At 37.0% G+C, this 14,858-nt stretch overlaps 1 protein-coding gene across 1 annotated transcript in view; it reads right to left on the bottom strand.

Moving 5' to 3' along the window:
- Positions 1-713: 713 nt before the first annotated feature.
- Positions 714-14,858, bottom strand: part of gudu (Armadillo repeat-containing protein gudu) — a 59,564-nt gene continuing 45,419 nt past the window's right edge. The window contains exons 14-16 of the mRNA XM_068362220.1: positions 5,101-5,210; positions 4,230-4,341; positions 714-1,846 (exon numbers count right to left, since the gene is read on the bottom strand). Of these exons, the coding sequence (XP_068218321.1) occupies positions 1,688-1,846; positions 4,230-4,341; positions 5,101-5,210 (381 nt within the window). The 3' untranslated portion in view covers positions 714-1,687. The remainder of the gene's footprint in view (positions 1,847-4,229; positions 4,342-5,100; positions 5,211-14,858) is intronic.

Here is a 14,858-nt window from a genome sequence, read left to right as displayed (position 1 = left end):
CATTAATTCTACAAGTTTTCTTTTAATTTGACTATTTGGCAACTTGCATGTTAAACACTTTCGTAAAATTATTGAGATTATCGAAGGACTATTGCAATCAAATATTAATTAGGTGTCCATTGCTTACCATAAGTAATATGACTAAATGTACATTAATTACCTGTCCAACATTAAGCAAGGAGAATATAGTCAGAGCGACTAAGAATGGATAATGAAATATTGAACAATATTTATTTATGTAACATGGTGATACATCATTTCAAATTCTAATAATTCATTTCTGAGATATGTTAGGGGGATTTGTTCAAATTCAGTTGAATAAGGAACAGACGTGTAATGGATTATAATCTGCTTGTAGCTATATGCTCTAATGGTATTACTGAGCTATTAAAAAAATTGTAGTGAGCAAGATCAATGAAAACATTGCAATAACTGCCTTTCTCAAAGCACGACCTGTTGGGAAAAATACACAAAATTGAAAATCTTGATCTTATGATAAAAAAAAAAAAAAAAAAAAAAAAAAAATGCTACATGGGGCGGGATAGGAGTCTAATTGAAAAGGTATTGTTTTCAAATACATTAGTAATGTAAATATATCATACTTTTTACACTGAACACTCAACAAAAATATCCTATTTTTTCTCATCAACCATTAGTCTTCATTATTTTTTTCTGTGCTCCACTGAAACGAGAGTAATTCGAAAGCATTTATTACAGATGAGAGAAAGCATAACACGATATTATGTTGAAATTTCACAAAAATATAGCTTCACTTAAATCGATAATTGATTAATTATAATCAGAGCTAAAAGCTTACTTTATAGTCCTATCGTTTGACACATGGTAACCGCATATTGATAATTACACTATAGTCTATTATAAGAAAGGTAAATATTCTTGAATATAGATAATAATTAATTACTAATTATCAACTTGTAACCTCTTTTATATATTCTATAACATATCTATAACTAAGAACAAGGTAAAGCTCTAAAAATGGAGTATTACGATACAGTAAATGGCAATGCATTTTCTAGTAACAGCAGCAAATAAGAATATTGTAAATCTCTTATTATCAAATTAATCGGTAGTTCAGATAATTTTCTAATAAGTTTCATAACGTAACTTAATTTATTACATTTTGAATGACTGCATAGTTTACAATACAAGTGATTTCCTCCGAAAAATTCTAAATTTCTAGCTTATGGTTTTAAGGCTTTTATGTTCACATCATTAAACTTTGCTAATTAAATTTTCAGTAAATTCGATAGAAATTTGAAACATATAACATTTATTCTTTTATAAAGCTGATTAGACATCACTCTCTACTGTTGAGTTATGCCATGACACTCGGTGTTTTATAAGCTTCCACTAACAATCAATGATCAGTTTAAAATAGTCTATCTTATAAAAATCACAAATTATTCCATTTTCTATTATCATAATATCGTTTTCTATTATGCGTTTCTGCCGTAACTTCGATATTTTATAACCTTCGTATCACCATCAACAATAAACAAAGAATAGTATATCTTATGAATTCACCAATCATCTAATTTCCTATGGCTTCAATACTGTATTCAATTAATATTTTTGCCATGTTTTTGAAGACTGCCTGGACCTTGCACGGGCTCTTGCAATTATGCAGCCCATAGAACTTTACTGCCATAGCTTCGTTGACCTCTACTCAGCGTCTTGAACTGTGATTCCCTCTTGGTGTTGATCTAGCACTCCTTGTCGTCTGCATCTTACACCTCTGAAGAGCAAGTAATCTGATGTTCCTTAAACAATCAGCAGCAGCTTCTTGTACAACTTCGTCTTCTGAGCCCAGCATTTCGAGTAGCAACTGAAAGAAATGCTCCATAAAACTGAACGAAATTCTTGATAGAGTTATCAGGGTCTATAGACTTCAAATACATGAAGTTTGTCTCTCAAACTTAAATACAACTTTCAATATTTCAATAACTCCGTTTACTGTTTAATTTGCCATGCAAATTTTCTGCTTTTAGTATGGCATATTTTTAGTTTAGCAAACGAAACTTGAATGTGTAATTTAAACTATTATTTTTACCCCTTCATTGTGATTTTGTGTGTAGAATTAGATCGCACGTAATAATCTCTATAAAGTATAAAATTTCAAAAGCTTTATTCTCTATACACATAGTTGGAATTACTTCTAAGGAAAATGTTAGTCGTTACAACTTAAATACTTAATATTCTGGTACATAAAGGTTTGTTTATTAAAAAGGAAAAAAAAAAAAAAGGAAATAAAGTCCTCTAAAGAATGGCTAGTAATGAAAACTACCCTTGAACGTAATTATGATTTAAGAGGGAAGTCATCAATTACTCTTCTTCATCATCATCATCTTTCCCTACGCCTACTGAGGCAATGGACCTCGATTAGATTTCGCCAGTTGTCTCTATCTTGAGCTTTTAGTTCAATACTTCTCCATTCATAAACTCCTACTTCATGCTTCATAGTCCTCATCTATGTAGGCCTGAATCTTCTAACTCTTCTAGTGCATTGTGGAGCCCGGTTGAATGTTTGGTGAAATAATCTCCCTTGTAGAGTGCGAAGAGCATGCCCAAACCCTCTTCATCTACTCCTCACCATGACCTCATCTACATATGCCATTCGAGCAATCTCTTTTATGGCTTCATTTTTAATCCTGTCCTGCAATTTAACTCCCAATATTCTTCTGAGGGCTTTGTTCTTAAATCTACTAAATATGTTGGAGATTGTTTCATTGTCATACAATAACTCATGTCCTTACAGTAACACAGATCTTGATAAACTGATATATAGTCTGATTAATAAACCTAGCTATTGTCTGATTTGCTTTTTCCAATCTTTCATTAAATTCCAACTCTTAAGATCCTGTATTGGAGATCATAGTTCAAAAATATTTAAATGATTCTGCCTCATTAATCCTCTCTCCTTCCAATAATTCATCTTCCATTGCATATTCCGTTCTCATCATCTGTTTCATGCATTCTGGTAAGCTAGCATTACAAATCCTATGGTGTTCTGCTAATAAGGACAGCGTCATCAGCATACTCTAGGTATGCCAATTTCCTATTACCGATCCAGTCCAATCCTTCTGCAGCATCTCTAACTGTTCTACGCATTACAAAATCCACGAGGAGGATAAACAACATAGGTGACAACACATTCCTTTGTAGTACTCAGCTGTTCACTAGAAATTCATTTGATAGGACTCCATTAACATTAACTTTGGACTTGCTATGCTCATGAAGATTCGATGAAATTTATATATTTACGAGGAATTCCATAATAACGCGGGACTCTCCACAAAATCAGCCAGTGCACACTATCAAAGACTTTTTCATAGCCCACAAATGCCATCAAATGTGGATTTCTGTATTCTACGCATTGTTGTACAATATGTCTCAAAATGGAAATTTGATCAGTAAAATTTCTACCTTTTCTAAATCCTGTTTGTTCATATCTCAGCTTTTCATCACCCTTTCTCTCTTGTCTCTTTATAATAACCATGCTATATATTTTCATGATAACTGACGTAAGTTTGATGCCTCTGTAATTATTGCAATCAGCCAGATCTCCTTTATTTTGGCATTTTCACAAACGCTTCTAATTCCCATTCACCAGGTTTCACTTCTTCATGCCCCATTCTACAAAATAATCTTGTAAGTATTCTGGGGGTCACTTGATTTTCAGCCAGTATCATATCAGCGGTTATTCTATCGTAACCAGGGGCTTTCCATCTCCTGAGTTTTTAACGAAGGCTTTGACTTCAAACACGCTGAATTCATTCACAGGCACATCAAGGTCTTCATCAGCTTCAGGTATATCAATCAAATTATTCCATTCATAAGTACTATTCATGACCTCAGTAATTTGTTCCAATCAAACTTTGTCTATCTTCATCTTCTGTTGTTATAACAGATCAATCCCTATTTTTGATGGGGTATGCTTCTTCTTTATCACCGTATTGTCAAGAAATCAACTTACCAATGAATATATGGAAAAAAAAAATGACTTGAATAAATCAACATATCCAAAAAAAAAAAAACTTTTCAAGATCATTATTATTATCTAGCAGCACTGGTCCAGCTCACAAGATAGTGAAAAGTTTAGATAGTCGTGATAGTCGAGTAAAAATGAATAAAGTAATCATACATAGATTTGGTGGTTTGTGGAAAGAATGGCCCATAGGCAAGACAAAATACGTTAATGTTTTACTCACTGGAACAGCCCCACTCTGATGGAGGGTCACACAGTTCTCTGGCTCCAAAGACAATCTATGTAAGGCTCGGCAGGTTGGTCTTCTTATCTTGCTGTCGTCAGTTTCCAGATACCTAAAGGAAATGTAAGAAAATTGTACCTATGGCAGTCAGGAATAATACCCTGATACTGAGAGAGAGAGAGAGAGAGAGAGAGAGAGAGAGAGAGAGAGAGAGAGAGAGAGAGAGAGAGAGAGAGAGAGAGAGAATGTTACATATATTAGTAAATGTCGGTATTTTTCGACAAATTTGATAGACATATGTTGTCTTTTTATTTCTTATGAACCTCATATAAATATAGAGAGAATCAATTTTATTTCTATGATTAAATTTCCCTTCGTCTCATTAAACATGCGATATAAAATCTTCAAAATTGTTAAAGCTAATATTTTAGTCTCTAGAGGTCGTAGTGTAATGAAAAAGATTTAATACATAACTTTATGAGATAAGAAAGGACAAATTCTTATTTGAATAAGCATGAAGGAACTTCATATTACTGTCATTGTTAATTTTCAGGCCATTTGTTTTTTATATATATATTTGGATGCAAAAGAATACTGTATTTTAACTGTTAACTACATTTATACCTGTTATGTAAGCCTCTGTAATACCAGGATTGAACATAAAAAAGGACTTAAGTGATTGTTAAGTTTTACACAATATTTTATTAGCATATTCCTTAAGCAAAAGAAAAACCAAATTTGAATACAGAAAATAAGGGAATTCCATCTTTATTGTAATTGACAGCATATTCTATGTTGAAAAATTAACATAACACACTCATTTCTATGTTAAAAAAGTTTTACTTAAAGCAAATATGTTTTTGTAACTTACTGAACTAGTGGAGCTACGGCTCCCGCCTGGCCAAAGAGCAATCCTGTTTCCCTAGACACGCAGCAAGCAGCTATCGCTTCAGCCAGATAAGGCCTCAGGCTGTCATTTTCCTGAGGATATGATAGGATTTCAGAAAAGGGTTCTCAAAATGGTAAAAACGTTAGAAAATAAGCTTTAAAATAAAATGAAAGGAAAATTAGTTAATCTTGAGAAGAATTGGAATGCAAAAGCTTTTTTTATTTAGCCAAACGTATTTATCGATTGAAATTTTTTTAGAATTATGCATGACGAGAATCATGGCAACGTTATATGAGTCATGAATAATTTATACATTAAAATATAATATTAGTTTATAAAAGGTGCAGTAGTGTTCTACTTCCAAAAATGTCAGAAATGCAGAAAATTTAGCATGAAAGTAGATAATACAAAAAAATTAGAAATAAGAAAATCGCTTGTCATGTATGACAAGTTACATCATCTGTATGGCTCGACTGTGTTTTTTCTTTCCTCACTGTTTAGAGAAAATGGCGTTACCTCTCGGTCAACTGGAGGGGTTACTTATGAATAATCCCTGTTCCTTTGACTTTCATGGAATTCAGGTGGCTCATCTGTTGTCAGAGATACGCTTTTCTAAGGCGGATGAGAGCGTTGGACTATAAAAATTACATGAAAAATATATATGTATGTATATATATATACAGTAAGAGCTCAAGGATCAGCATGTGTTGCCTCGTCAAAACTACGGCCCACATAGCAAAGGTATATTGTATTTTTTATATTTACTGTAAGATGTATACAGTCAATGGGTACAGCGTGAGTGAGATACTTTAAATGATGATCACCCGTCCTCAGGGTATTTCGAGTACGGGTGCTTGGTTCGCTATAAACAGTTTTGTCTTGGTATTAGCACCTTACAGCCCACCCCGCGAGAACTCGGTACCTCACTGGGGCAGTTCCAAACCTGGAGATTGAAGGAATAAGAGCAGGCAATTAATGACAGAAAAGGAGAGGAAGTAGAAGGCGATATAATGTGAGGATAATATTAATCCCAGCAAGTGAAAATATAATAAACTATTTCTCATTTCTTCCCAAGATAGTACACTCTTGTATTTGGGAAAGCGCCATTAGTGAGGATTTAGGATAAGTTACAAAAAGGAAATAAACAAATATAAAAATGTCCCATTAATTACTCCCTATGATTCATTCACGGGCAGTAAATTGTAATAACATGCTATGTTTATCATGATGAATAAAGCCAATGTTGATAAAAATCAAAATCAATTATTTTCAATGATAGAAGTGGTAGCCAATTTTTTTTGCAGTAATGTTCACTGAGTAATCTGATAGCCAGTACTTCATAAATTCTGTAAAAAAAATAATTTAATAAAAAGGTCAAATTTTGATAAGGCCATGCTACCAATTTCATCTAAGTAAAACTTTCCCACTGCCAAATCAAAGAGAGATATACCTACTACACTACTTCACTACTCTACAAGACTGTTGACTACAGAAATTGGTTTACATGCCAATATGCTATTGACACTGTCTTTAGATGGGACTCCTCACAAAAATCTATTATGTTCACATCAATCAAGATTGATGTCATGTAAAGCATTAGTAGCAAAAATAAAATTACTGAAGAGTCCTGAAAATCAACAACGACAAAAATACAACGCAAGGTTCAAGTACTCTCTCCATTTGCAGAAGTGGTAACAACAAGCTCTAAAGATAATGTGTAAAGTGTTAACATACCGCCGGCATTCGGTAAATAGGAAATGGCAAGAAGAATATAGGAAAACAAGGTAAATAGCTTGGCGAAAATATGCTCAGTTGAAGTCCTATTAACTGGGCCATACATATTTCTGCTTAGATTCGCATGTAAAAAAAAAACCTATGAGAACGATACAATCACAAAGATTTGTATAAGGAAATGAAAGTTGCGCTAACAATCCATCAGGAGAGCTTTAGTCCCTGTTCATGTTTAGACGAGGCACGGCAATGTCCGGGGTTTTCTTTTTTACTTCATTATTGAGTTAGACCAGAAAAGAAAGCTTGATATATGATACAGGAAATTAAGCTTCGTCTATCAATATTATATGAAATGCTTAGAAATAAAGTTTACTAGACTATCATTTCACGGAAGTAAATTAATCTTAAGCCAAGTAAATTTGTTTTATACTTTTAAAATTAAAACTAAGTTGATAAAAAGAATGACTGGGACATATAATTTTGCCTAATATGTGTGGAAGGAAATACTTTGCATTGCTCAAAATTATTGGTAAAGGTCAGTAAAGATAAGATTTAGCACAAACAAATAATACTGTGAGTAGTTCAATAAGTAAGCTATTTTGGAAGGACTCCAATTTTAATGATACGTGTATTAGATTATTTCTTTGAAGATATTGAGGGCTCCACTGATTTTAATGGCACTTAAGGCAATATCATGAAATAGTATGAGGGCTTTATGAAATCTACTTACAATTTTTTTCAAGGCAACTAGCGTACCAGCCAAAATTCATACAATATTCATGTTTTTTTTCTACTATCTTTATGTACCTTGAATAAGTATGATAAACCTTAGCTAGACAGCTTTATCCGTCAAAATAAATCAACTAAAATCTGACAAACAATCAGTGAACCTTCTGAAATTTGTCTATTTTCGAACAAAAAAATATAATACCCAATCTTTTTATCTTAATTGAAAAAGATATAGGTAAATGGGAAAGGTAATAATCAGTAACCTCTTCACTGGTGTATGCATGAACTGTCCAAAGACTCTTCTTCAGGATTGCCAGGAGACAAAAATTTAAGGCCTCGAGTCCTTAGATTTGATCGGCCCTTCAGACACAACTGTCCCCTTTAGAAGTACTCGAGGAGAACACAGAGCAAATGTCAGTCTATGCTCGACTTCCAAAACAACACTAATGTGTCTGAGTTTCGTTATAAAATGAAAAAATGGAAAATTATGAATCTACAGATAATAAAAAATGAAAGAACTAAAAGTAGAAATGCCACAACTTTGGTCTTGGAACGGTCGGAAGAGGGCGTTGGCCTGATGCTTATTCTGGAGCCTCGTCGTAATTCTTTCGATGGATTATCGGGTTCTCGATCTCGCAGCATCAGCTGTGAAGGAGGGATGAGGTGGAAGCGAGATGATAATAGCATCATCATTATCATCATCATCATCTTCAGCAACGTCATCTTCAACAAGATCTCCCCGATTACAAAATGTGGTAACTTTAGCTTCTCTGGTAACATGGTGGCCTTTTGTACCATAACAAGCATAAATCAAATAATCAAATTGAAATAAAAACTTTCATGCTTTCTTTATTACCGTTTAAGATTATTTAGTTTATTAATTTACAGAGAGGTTTTGTTAATGAACTAGCACAGTTAGTCTTTTGATGGGATCAAGTCAATATTCAGAAATTTGTATAAAGTAGAAACACTTAAATGTAAATGAGAGACAACACTTGAATGTTGTGTTTACATGTTGAATATGTTGGATATACTTGTTTTATGTTCAGTAGCAGAAACAAATACCTCTCCATAAGTATTTCTTTTTCATACTATACATTGTATTTTTAAGACTCATTTAAATATCTTTACAAAAATGCCTTAGTAATGTTTACCTTCTCCCAAGCCTGAAATGGATGATTATCATCTTTTAAATAATTAAATGATGAGTTTTATTATAAGAAAAATCTTTTATAGCAATAAGAATTTGTTTTTGTTAATTAGCAAAGAACATATTCTGAAAAAAATAAGGAATTTAGAAATCTTTACACAGAATCCTCACCTTTTCCCTTAACCTTTGGCAAAGGACTAATCATAGGTCTTTCTACATTCTACAGTAACAAAAAAATGTAATCATCGAGCCTTAGAGCCTTACACAAACATATACAATTACACTCTTACAGAAACACATCATTCACACATAGATTAAATACTGTACAAATTATTTAAAGCTTAATTATGAGAGAAACGCCCCTTGGATATTAGTTAGTAGTTCTCACAAAGTAAGGTCCTATCAATACGAACTTAAAGAATTACGGTGGCTAATCAAGCTATTCTCACAAGTTGAAACTTTCTAATACAAAATGTTAAAGCTTGAAGTATGGATGATATTCTTCGTACTTAAATAACAAGGAATCTATATAAATTTTGATCAGTATCAGAGAGAGGTTTCAGAGCATATTAAGACCTACTTCTTCGAAATGCTGATCTAAACAATTTTCTGGATTATTTGAATTGTTCATATAGGCTAAAGCCCAGTCCACACAATCGAGCACGCCCGACGGGCAAACCGTCATACCAGATCACAATAGGTAGGGAGAATGACGGGTGATGACGTCAGAAGCAGAAAAACCACAGGCAGTTTTCTGGCAACCAACAATGTTGCCAGATCACTGCCTGTAGTTTTCACCCTTCTGATGTCATCATCCCTCATTCTGCCTACCTATTGTGGTCTGGTATCACGGTTTGCCCGTCGGGCATGCTTGATCATGTGGACAGGGCTTAAGAGACATCTTGATAAAATTTCAATACGACATATGGTCCAATTATTCCTAATGAATTAATACTGTTTGTACAGTCTACAGATCTATAAGCTTGACTTGATACCATAATGTGAAGTAATTCCATAATAAAATTTAACATACTACTAAATCAACATTACTGCAGATATTTTAACTGTATACCTATAACTACAAGTAGTTTTGATGAATTATCCAAAAAAAAAAAAAAAAAAAAAACTGGTCAAAAGTTGATATAGTACTAAAAAACGGATTTTGAGCAAAGTGAAAAATCTATTTTTGGGTGAGATAGCCATGTCGTCCTGATGGAAGGTTCCTTTAAGTAGCTTCCTAGGGTATATTTGACTACAGTGATATTCCCAGAGAATTTTACCTTAAGGTCCCCAGAATTCTAACTCCTGGCGCGAATATCCCTAACTTTTCCTTTTAGGGATATCGCATATCAGAGGACGTATTCTTGACATGCCACATAACTATCTTCACCCCAAATAGCGTTTACGCTTCGAGGGGGAAAAGTGGCAAGAAAACGAAGGGGAGCCGTTAATAAGGTACCGCTCCTCCGTTACTGTTTTGAGTATCTAGATGACGTCATTATCGCCGCCATCTTTATTCCTTGTAGCGTTAAGCAAGATGCTACAGATACAGTACTTTCGGGAGGGATCCTTTTCAAGCCCTTTTTATAAAAAGGAGGCCGGGTCCATCAGGAAGACATGGCTATGTCACCCAAAAATAGATTTTTCGCTTCGCTCAAAATCCGTTTTTTGGGCTCAGGCCATGTCGTCCTGATGGAAGTTTACGAGAGCATTACTGTATCTGTGGATTTTTTATTTGTGCTTTAACCTCAGGACAAAATTTCCTTGGTCACTTAGACCTAGAAACATATGACATTACCGTTATACGTCATTTCTTCTAATCATGAACCATGTTAATGCTTCCTGCCCCCTACAGGGAAGAGTCATGCCAGACTCTGGAAAAAGTCTCGAGGATTGCATATTTCATATGAACAACCTAGCAACCAAATGGGTATACCGGTCTCGTCGTATACCCCCTCAATCAGAGTTTGTATTTAAAAAACGAACAAATGTATGTATAAACCACTGTCACCTCCTCGGGCATACATGGCTAGCTGTATGTACAGACAGACAGGTTTGTATTCATGTAGAAACAAGTGTTTGTATAAGTCAGTATCACATTCAAAGCATACCGAGTCAGTCGTATGCAAAGACAGACAGGTATCTATCTGTGTAGAAACCAGGTATGTACACATATAAAGAAGGTTTGTTTACCTGTAGGAACAAATTTCTACAGTTGTTCTCTTATTTATATGCAAATAAAAGGGGTGACCATAAATAATGCTCTAACACGTCTTTATTTATCTGAATTTGGGGCGAATAAGATGCAAATTTCAATTAGTTTTTTTATTGACAACAAATAAAATATGTAATTCAGTCTGCATTTTATAGTATTATATAAAATGTTTGTGAAACAATTTAAACATGAAAATACGGTAAATACCAGGAATACTTGTTTCATCTGAAAAAGAAACAATTATGCCACTAAAATGAAAATTCTGTAAATTTTCTATTCTAAATTTCTGTCATTAACTGTCTGTTCACACTTGTGTAAAGAACACACGGCACACGTGTTACTCTATGCTTTTTCCACCTTTAGTATTTGGAACAGTCGATAGTGTCGATGTTGTACCGTAAGGAGTCAACATGCACACCCTGCACATAATAGTGCCAATTGATTCACTGTTGCTCGCAGCATTAAGTGACAGGTTTTAGTACACTACCTGCCGCCACCATAAATCTCTTGATCTCTTGCACTTGCTTCGCGTAGTGTTTGAAAAACACTCTGGATGACTTCCATCCAGTATACGAGCGAAGACGTTCGAAATCCATATATTGGAAAAAATTCAGAGCCAAAGCAATTTTTCTCGGATCGTGACCTGCGGGTGTACTGTCCGGATCCGCTTTGCGAATGAAGTAGGTGATCTTCGCCCTTAGTTGTTTTAGAGACAAATTTGAGCCTGATGTTTCTCCTTTAAAGAGCTGTCCTCCCCCAAAGTCTGAAGTTCTATGAAAATAGACCTTTAGGCACTCCACTGGACATAGAGAAACATCTTCCTTCAGAGGGTAGATTCTCCAGGGACCCCACCTTTTGGTGGGTAGATCGTTTTTAGCGAGAAACGTTGGGTCAGGAAGAAGATTCAGTTCTCCCCTTTCTGTGAACTGAATATGGCCCTCATCTCTAGAAAGGGCCACTATTTCAATAACTCTGGACCCCGAGGCTAGTGCAAATAGGAATATAACTTTTTTGGGTCAAATCTTTCAGAGAGCAGTTCTCATTGTTCAATGTTGATGCAAAGTGAAGAACCTTATCCAAGGACCACGAGATGGGCCTCGGAGGTGCTGCAGGCCTAAGTCTAGCACAGGCCTTAGGGATCTTGTTAAAGATTTTGTTAGAGAAGTCTACCTGGAAGGCGTACAGTAAGGGTCTAGTCAAGGCAGATTTACACGTTGTTATCATGTTGGCTTCTAAACCTTGTTCATGAAGATGAATTAAGAAGGATAAACAAAAATCTGTTGAGATCTCTTTTGGTTTCTTTGCCTTGACAAACGTAACCCATTTCTTCCAAGACGACTCATATTGTCTCCTGGTAGATTTAGACTTATATTCTTCTAAAAAGTTTGTACTGTCCCTCGAAATCCCAAATCTTTTCTTAACTGCTAAGGAGAGAAAATCATGAGATGAACGTTTCGGGTTTTCTGTGATGAAGCAAAGACAGTCGACTTCTGCACTTCTTGAGTCAGAACTGGGTCCGGCAACGGGACCAGCCTTAGCCGCAGTTCCAAAACCAGATGCTCTTTGGCCACTTGTGAGCCACTATAGCTGCCGTTCCCTGAAAGGATCTCAGCTTGTTGAGGACTTTCAACAGAAGGTTGGATAGTGGGAACAGGTAAATCCTAGACCATCTGTTCCAATTGAGGGCCTTCGCGTCCACTGCTTCCGCTAGAGGGTTCTCGTATGGGGCCACGTAACGAGGTAATTTCTTGTAGTCGCTCGTCGTGAAGAGGTCAATCTGCAGTTCTGGGACTTGACGTAAGATGAAGGAGAATGATCCTGCGTCTAGGGACCACTCTGACTCTATTGGCGTGAGCCTGGATAGAGCGTCCACCGTCACATTGTGGAACCCTTGGAGGTGAACTACTGATAAGTGCCATCTCTTCTTTTCCGCTAAACAGAAGATGGCCAACATCACTTGATTGATTTGGGGCAATCTCGAACCTTGACGATTCAGACATCTCATTATCACCTGGCTGTCTAGGGCCACTTTTATGTGGGCCGAGCAGCGAGGAGCCAATTTTTTCAGTGTGAGGAAAACTGCCATGGCTTCCAGAATGTTGATGTGGAAGGTCTTGAATAGATCGGACCAAGTCCCTTGGACTTTCTGTTGGTGAGAGTGACCCCCCCCCCCATCCTTCCTTTGATGCATCTGTGTGGATGATGACTGAAGGTGGAGGTGGTTGTAAGGGTACCGATTTCTTCAGGTGCTTGGCCTCCGACCACTGCTTGAGAAGTGATCGTAGTCGAGTCGGTATTGGTCTTCTTAGATCTCTTCGAGCGTTTGATGCGTATCTTCTCCAGACTCCTGTTGCATCCTTTAATTGTGCTCTTAGCACTGGGTCTATCAATGATGCAAACTTAAACGTTGATCTTGAATCCCAGATGTTCCAGGAACTGGATCACTTTCTTGGAGGCTTGCATGCATTCCGTCTCGGATGCTGCCCACACCAGCCAATCGTCCAGGTAGGCTATCACCTGAACACCTTTTAGGCATAGTTGGTGAACGACTGCATTTGCAAGCTTCGTGAAGATCCTTGGGGATATGTTTAGCCCGAAGGGCATGGCTCTGAAGACCTATTTTTTCTTCTGTAACCTGAATCTTAGGTAGGAGGAAAGTTGGCGATTGATTGGAATATGCCAATAGGCATCTGCCATGTCTAAGGAGACTGTGTATGCCTTTTTGGGCAACAGGGTCCTTATGTGTTGAAGGGTTAACATCCTGAACTTGTAGTTTACTATGAACTTGTTGAGTGGCGACAAGTCCAGAATGACTCTGAGTTTTTCTGAGTCCTTCTTGGGAACACAAAACAGCCTTCTTTGGAATTTGATAGACTTTGCCCTCTTTATTACTCTTTTGCTCAAGAGTTCTCGGATATATTCTTCCAGAACGGGGGCGGAGTGTTGGAAGAATTGAGGGAATGATGGTGGAGCTGTGTTCCAGCTCCAACCTAGTCCACTCTTGATCAGGCTGTGGGCCCAGGGATCGAAGGTCCAACGATCCTGAAACAAGTATAGTCTTCCTCCTACCAGAAGCATCTCATTTTTGTTGTTGAATGGAGGACTTGCCTCCTTGACCACGTCCTCCTCTATTTCCTCTTCCTCTTGAGGGGCGTCTAGAGGAACCTCTAAATGTTCCTCTACCTTTCGGCCGAAAGGTAGTGGACTGTCTCTCAAAGGCTGGAGTAAAGGCTGGTGACTGTGTCGCCGCTTGCTGGGGTACCAACTGGTAGGTAGTTGGAGGTTGTGCCACCACCTGGGGCACCGCGGTCGTGGGAAGTTGTTGTTACCTTTGTTGTCTGGCGGGGCATTAGGGCAACCTCGGCCTCTTTGTCTTCCTTTTTGGTTGGGGACCCTCATCTGGGGAAGACTTCCTCTTTAGTGACAAGCCCCACTTCTGGAGAAGGTTCCTATTCTCTGTGGGGGCCTTGTCGACTACTTCCTTGACCACTTCACTCTGGAAGAGGTCCTTTCCCCAGTTACTGGACGATATTAGCTTTCTGGGTTCGTGTCTCACTGCAGCCGAGGCGAACACGAACTCCCTACAAGCCCTTCTGGCTTTAACGAAGCCATATAGGGCCTTCGTTACCGTAGCCAAATGTGGTTTGGCCACAACCATAAACATATCCGGGTTCTGAGGATCACTTCCCATTGTCTCCAAGGTAGTCTGGAGGGACATAGAAGCAGCAAGCCTTTCTTTAGTCTCTTGCTCCCTGAGCAAGAGAAACTCTGACAGCTTTGGGAGGTTCTCGCCGAACTGGCGTCCAGCAATATCAGCCTCCAACTTCCTGACTGAGAAGGTAAGATGTACGTCCTTCCAGTCCTTCTGGTCCATAGGCAAAGCTAGGGATAAGGGTCTACACTCGAAGAGTGTAG

Source organism: Palaemon carinicauda, chromosome 38 (assembly GCF_036898095.1).
Source record: "Palaemon carinicauda isolate YSFRI2023 chromosome 38, ASM3689809v2, whole genome shotgun sequence".
In the NCBI taxonomy this organism is placed as follows: domain Eukaryota; kingdom Metazoa; phylum Arthropoda; class Malacostraca; order Decapoda; family Palaemonidae; genus Palaemon; species Palaemon carinicauda.
Note: the sequence above shows the minus strand (reverse complement) of the source record. Positions and strands in the feature narration are given on the sequence as shown.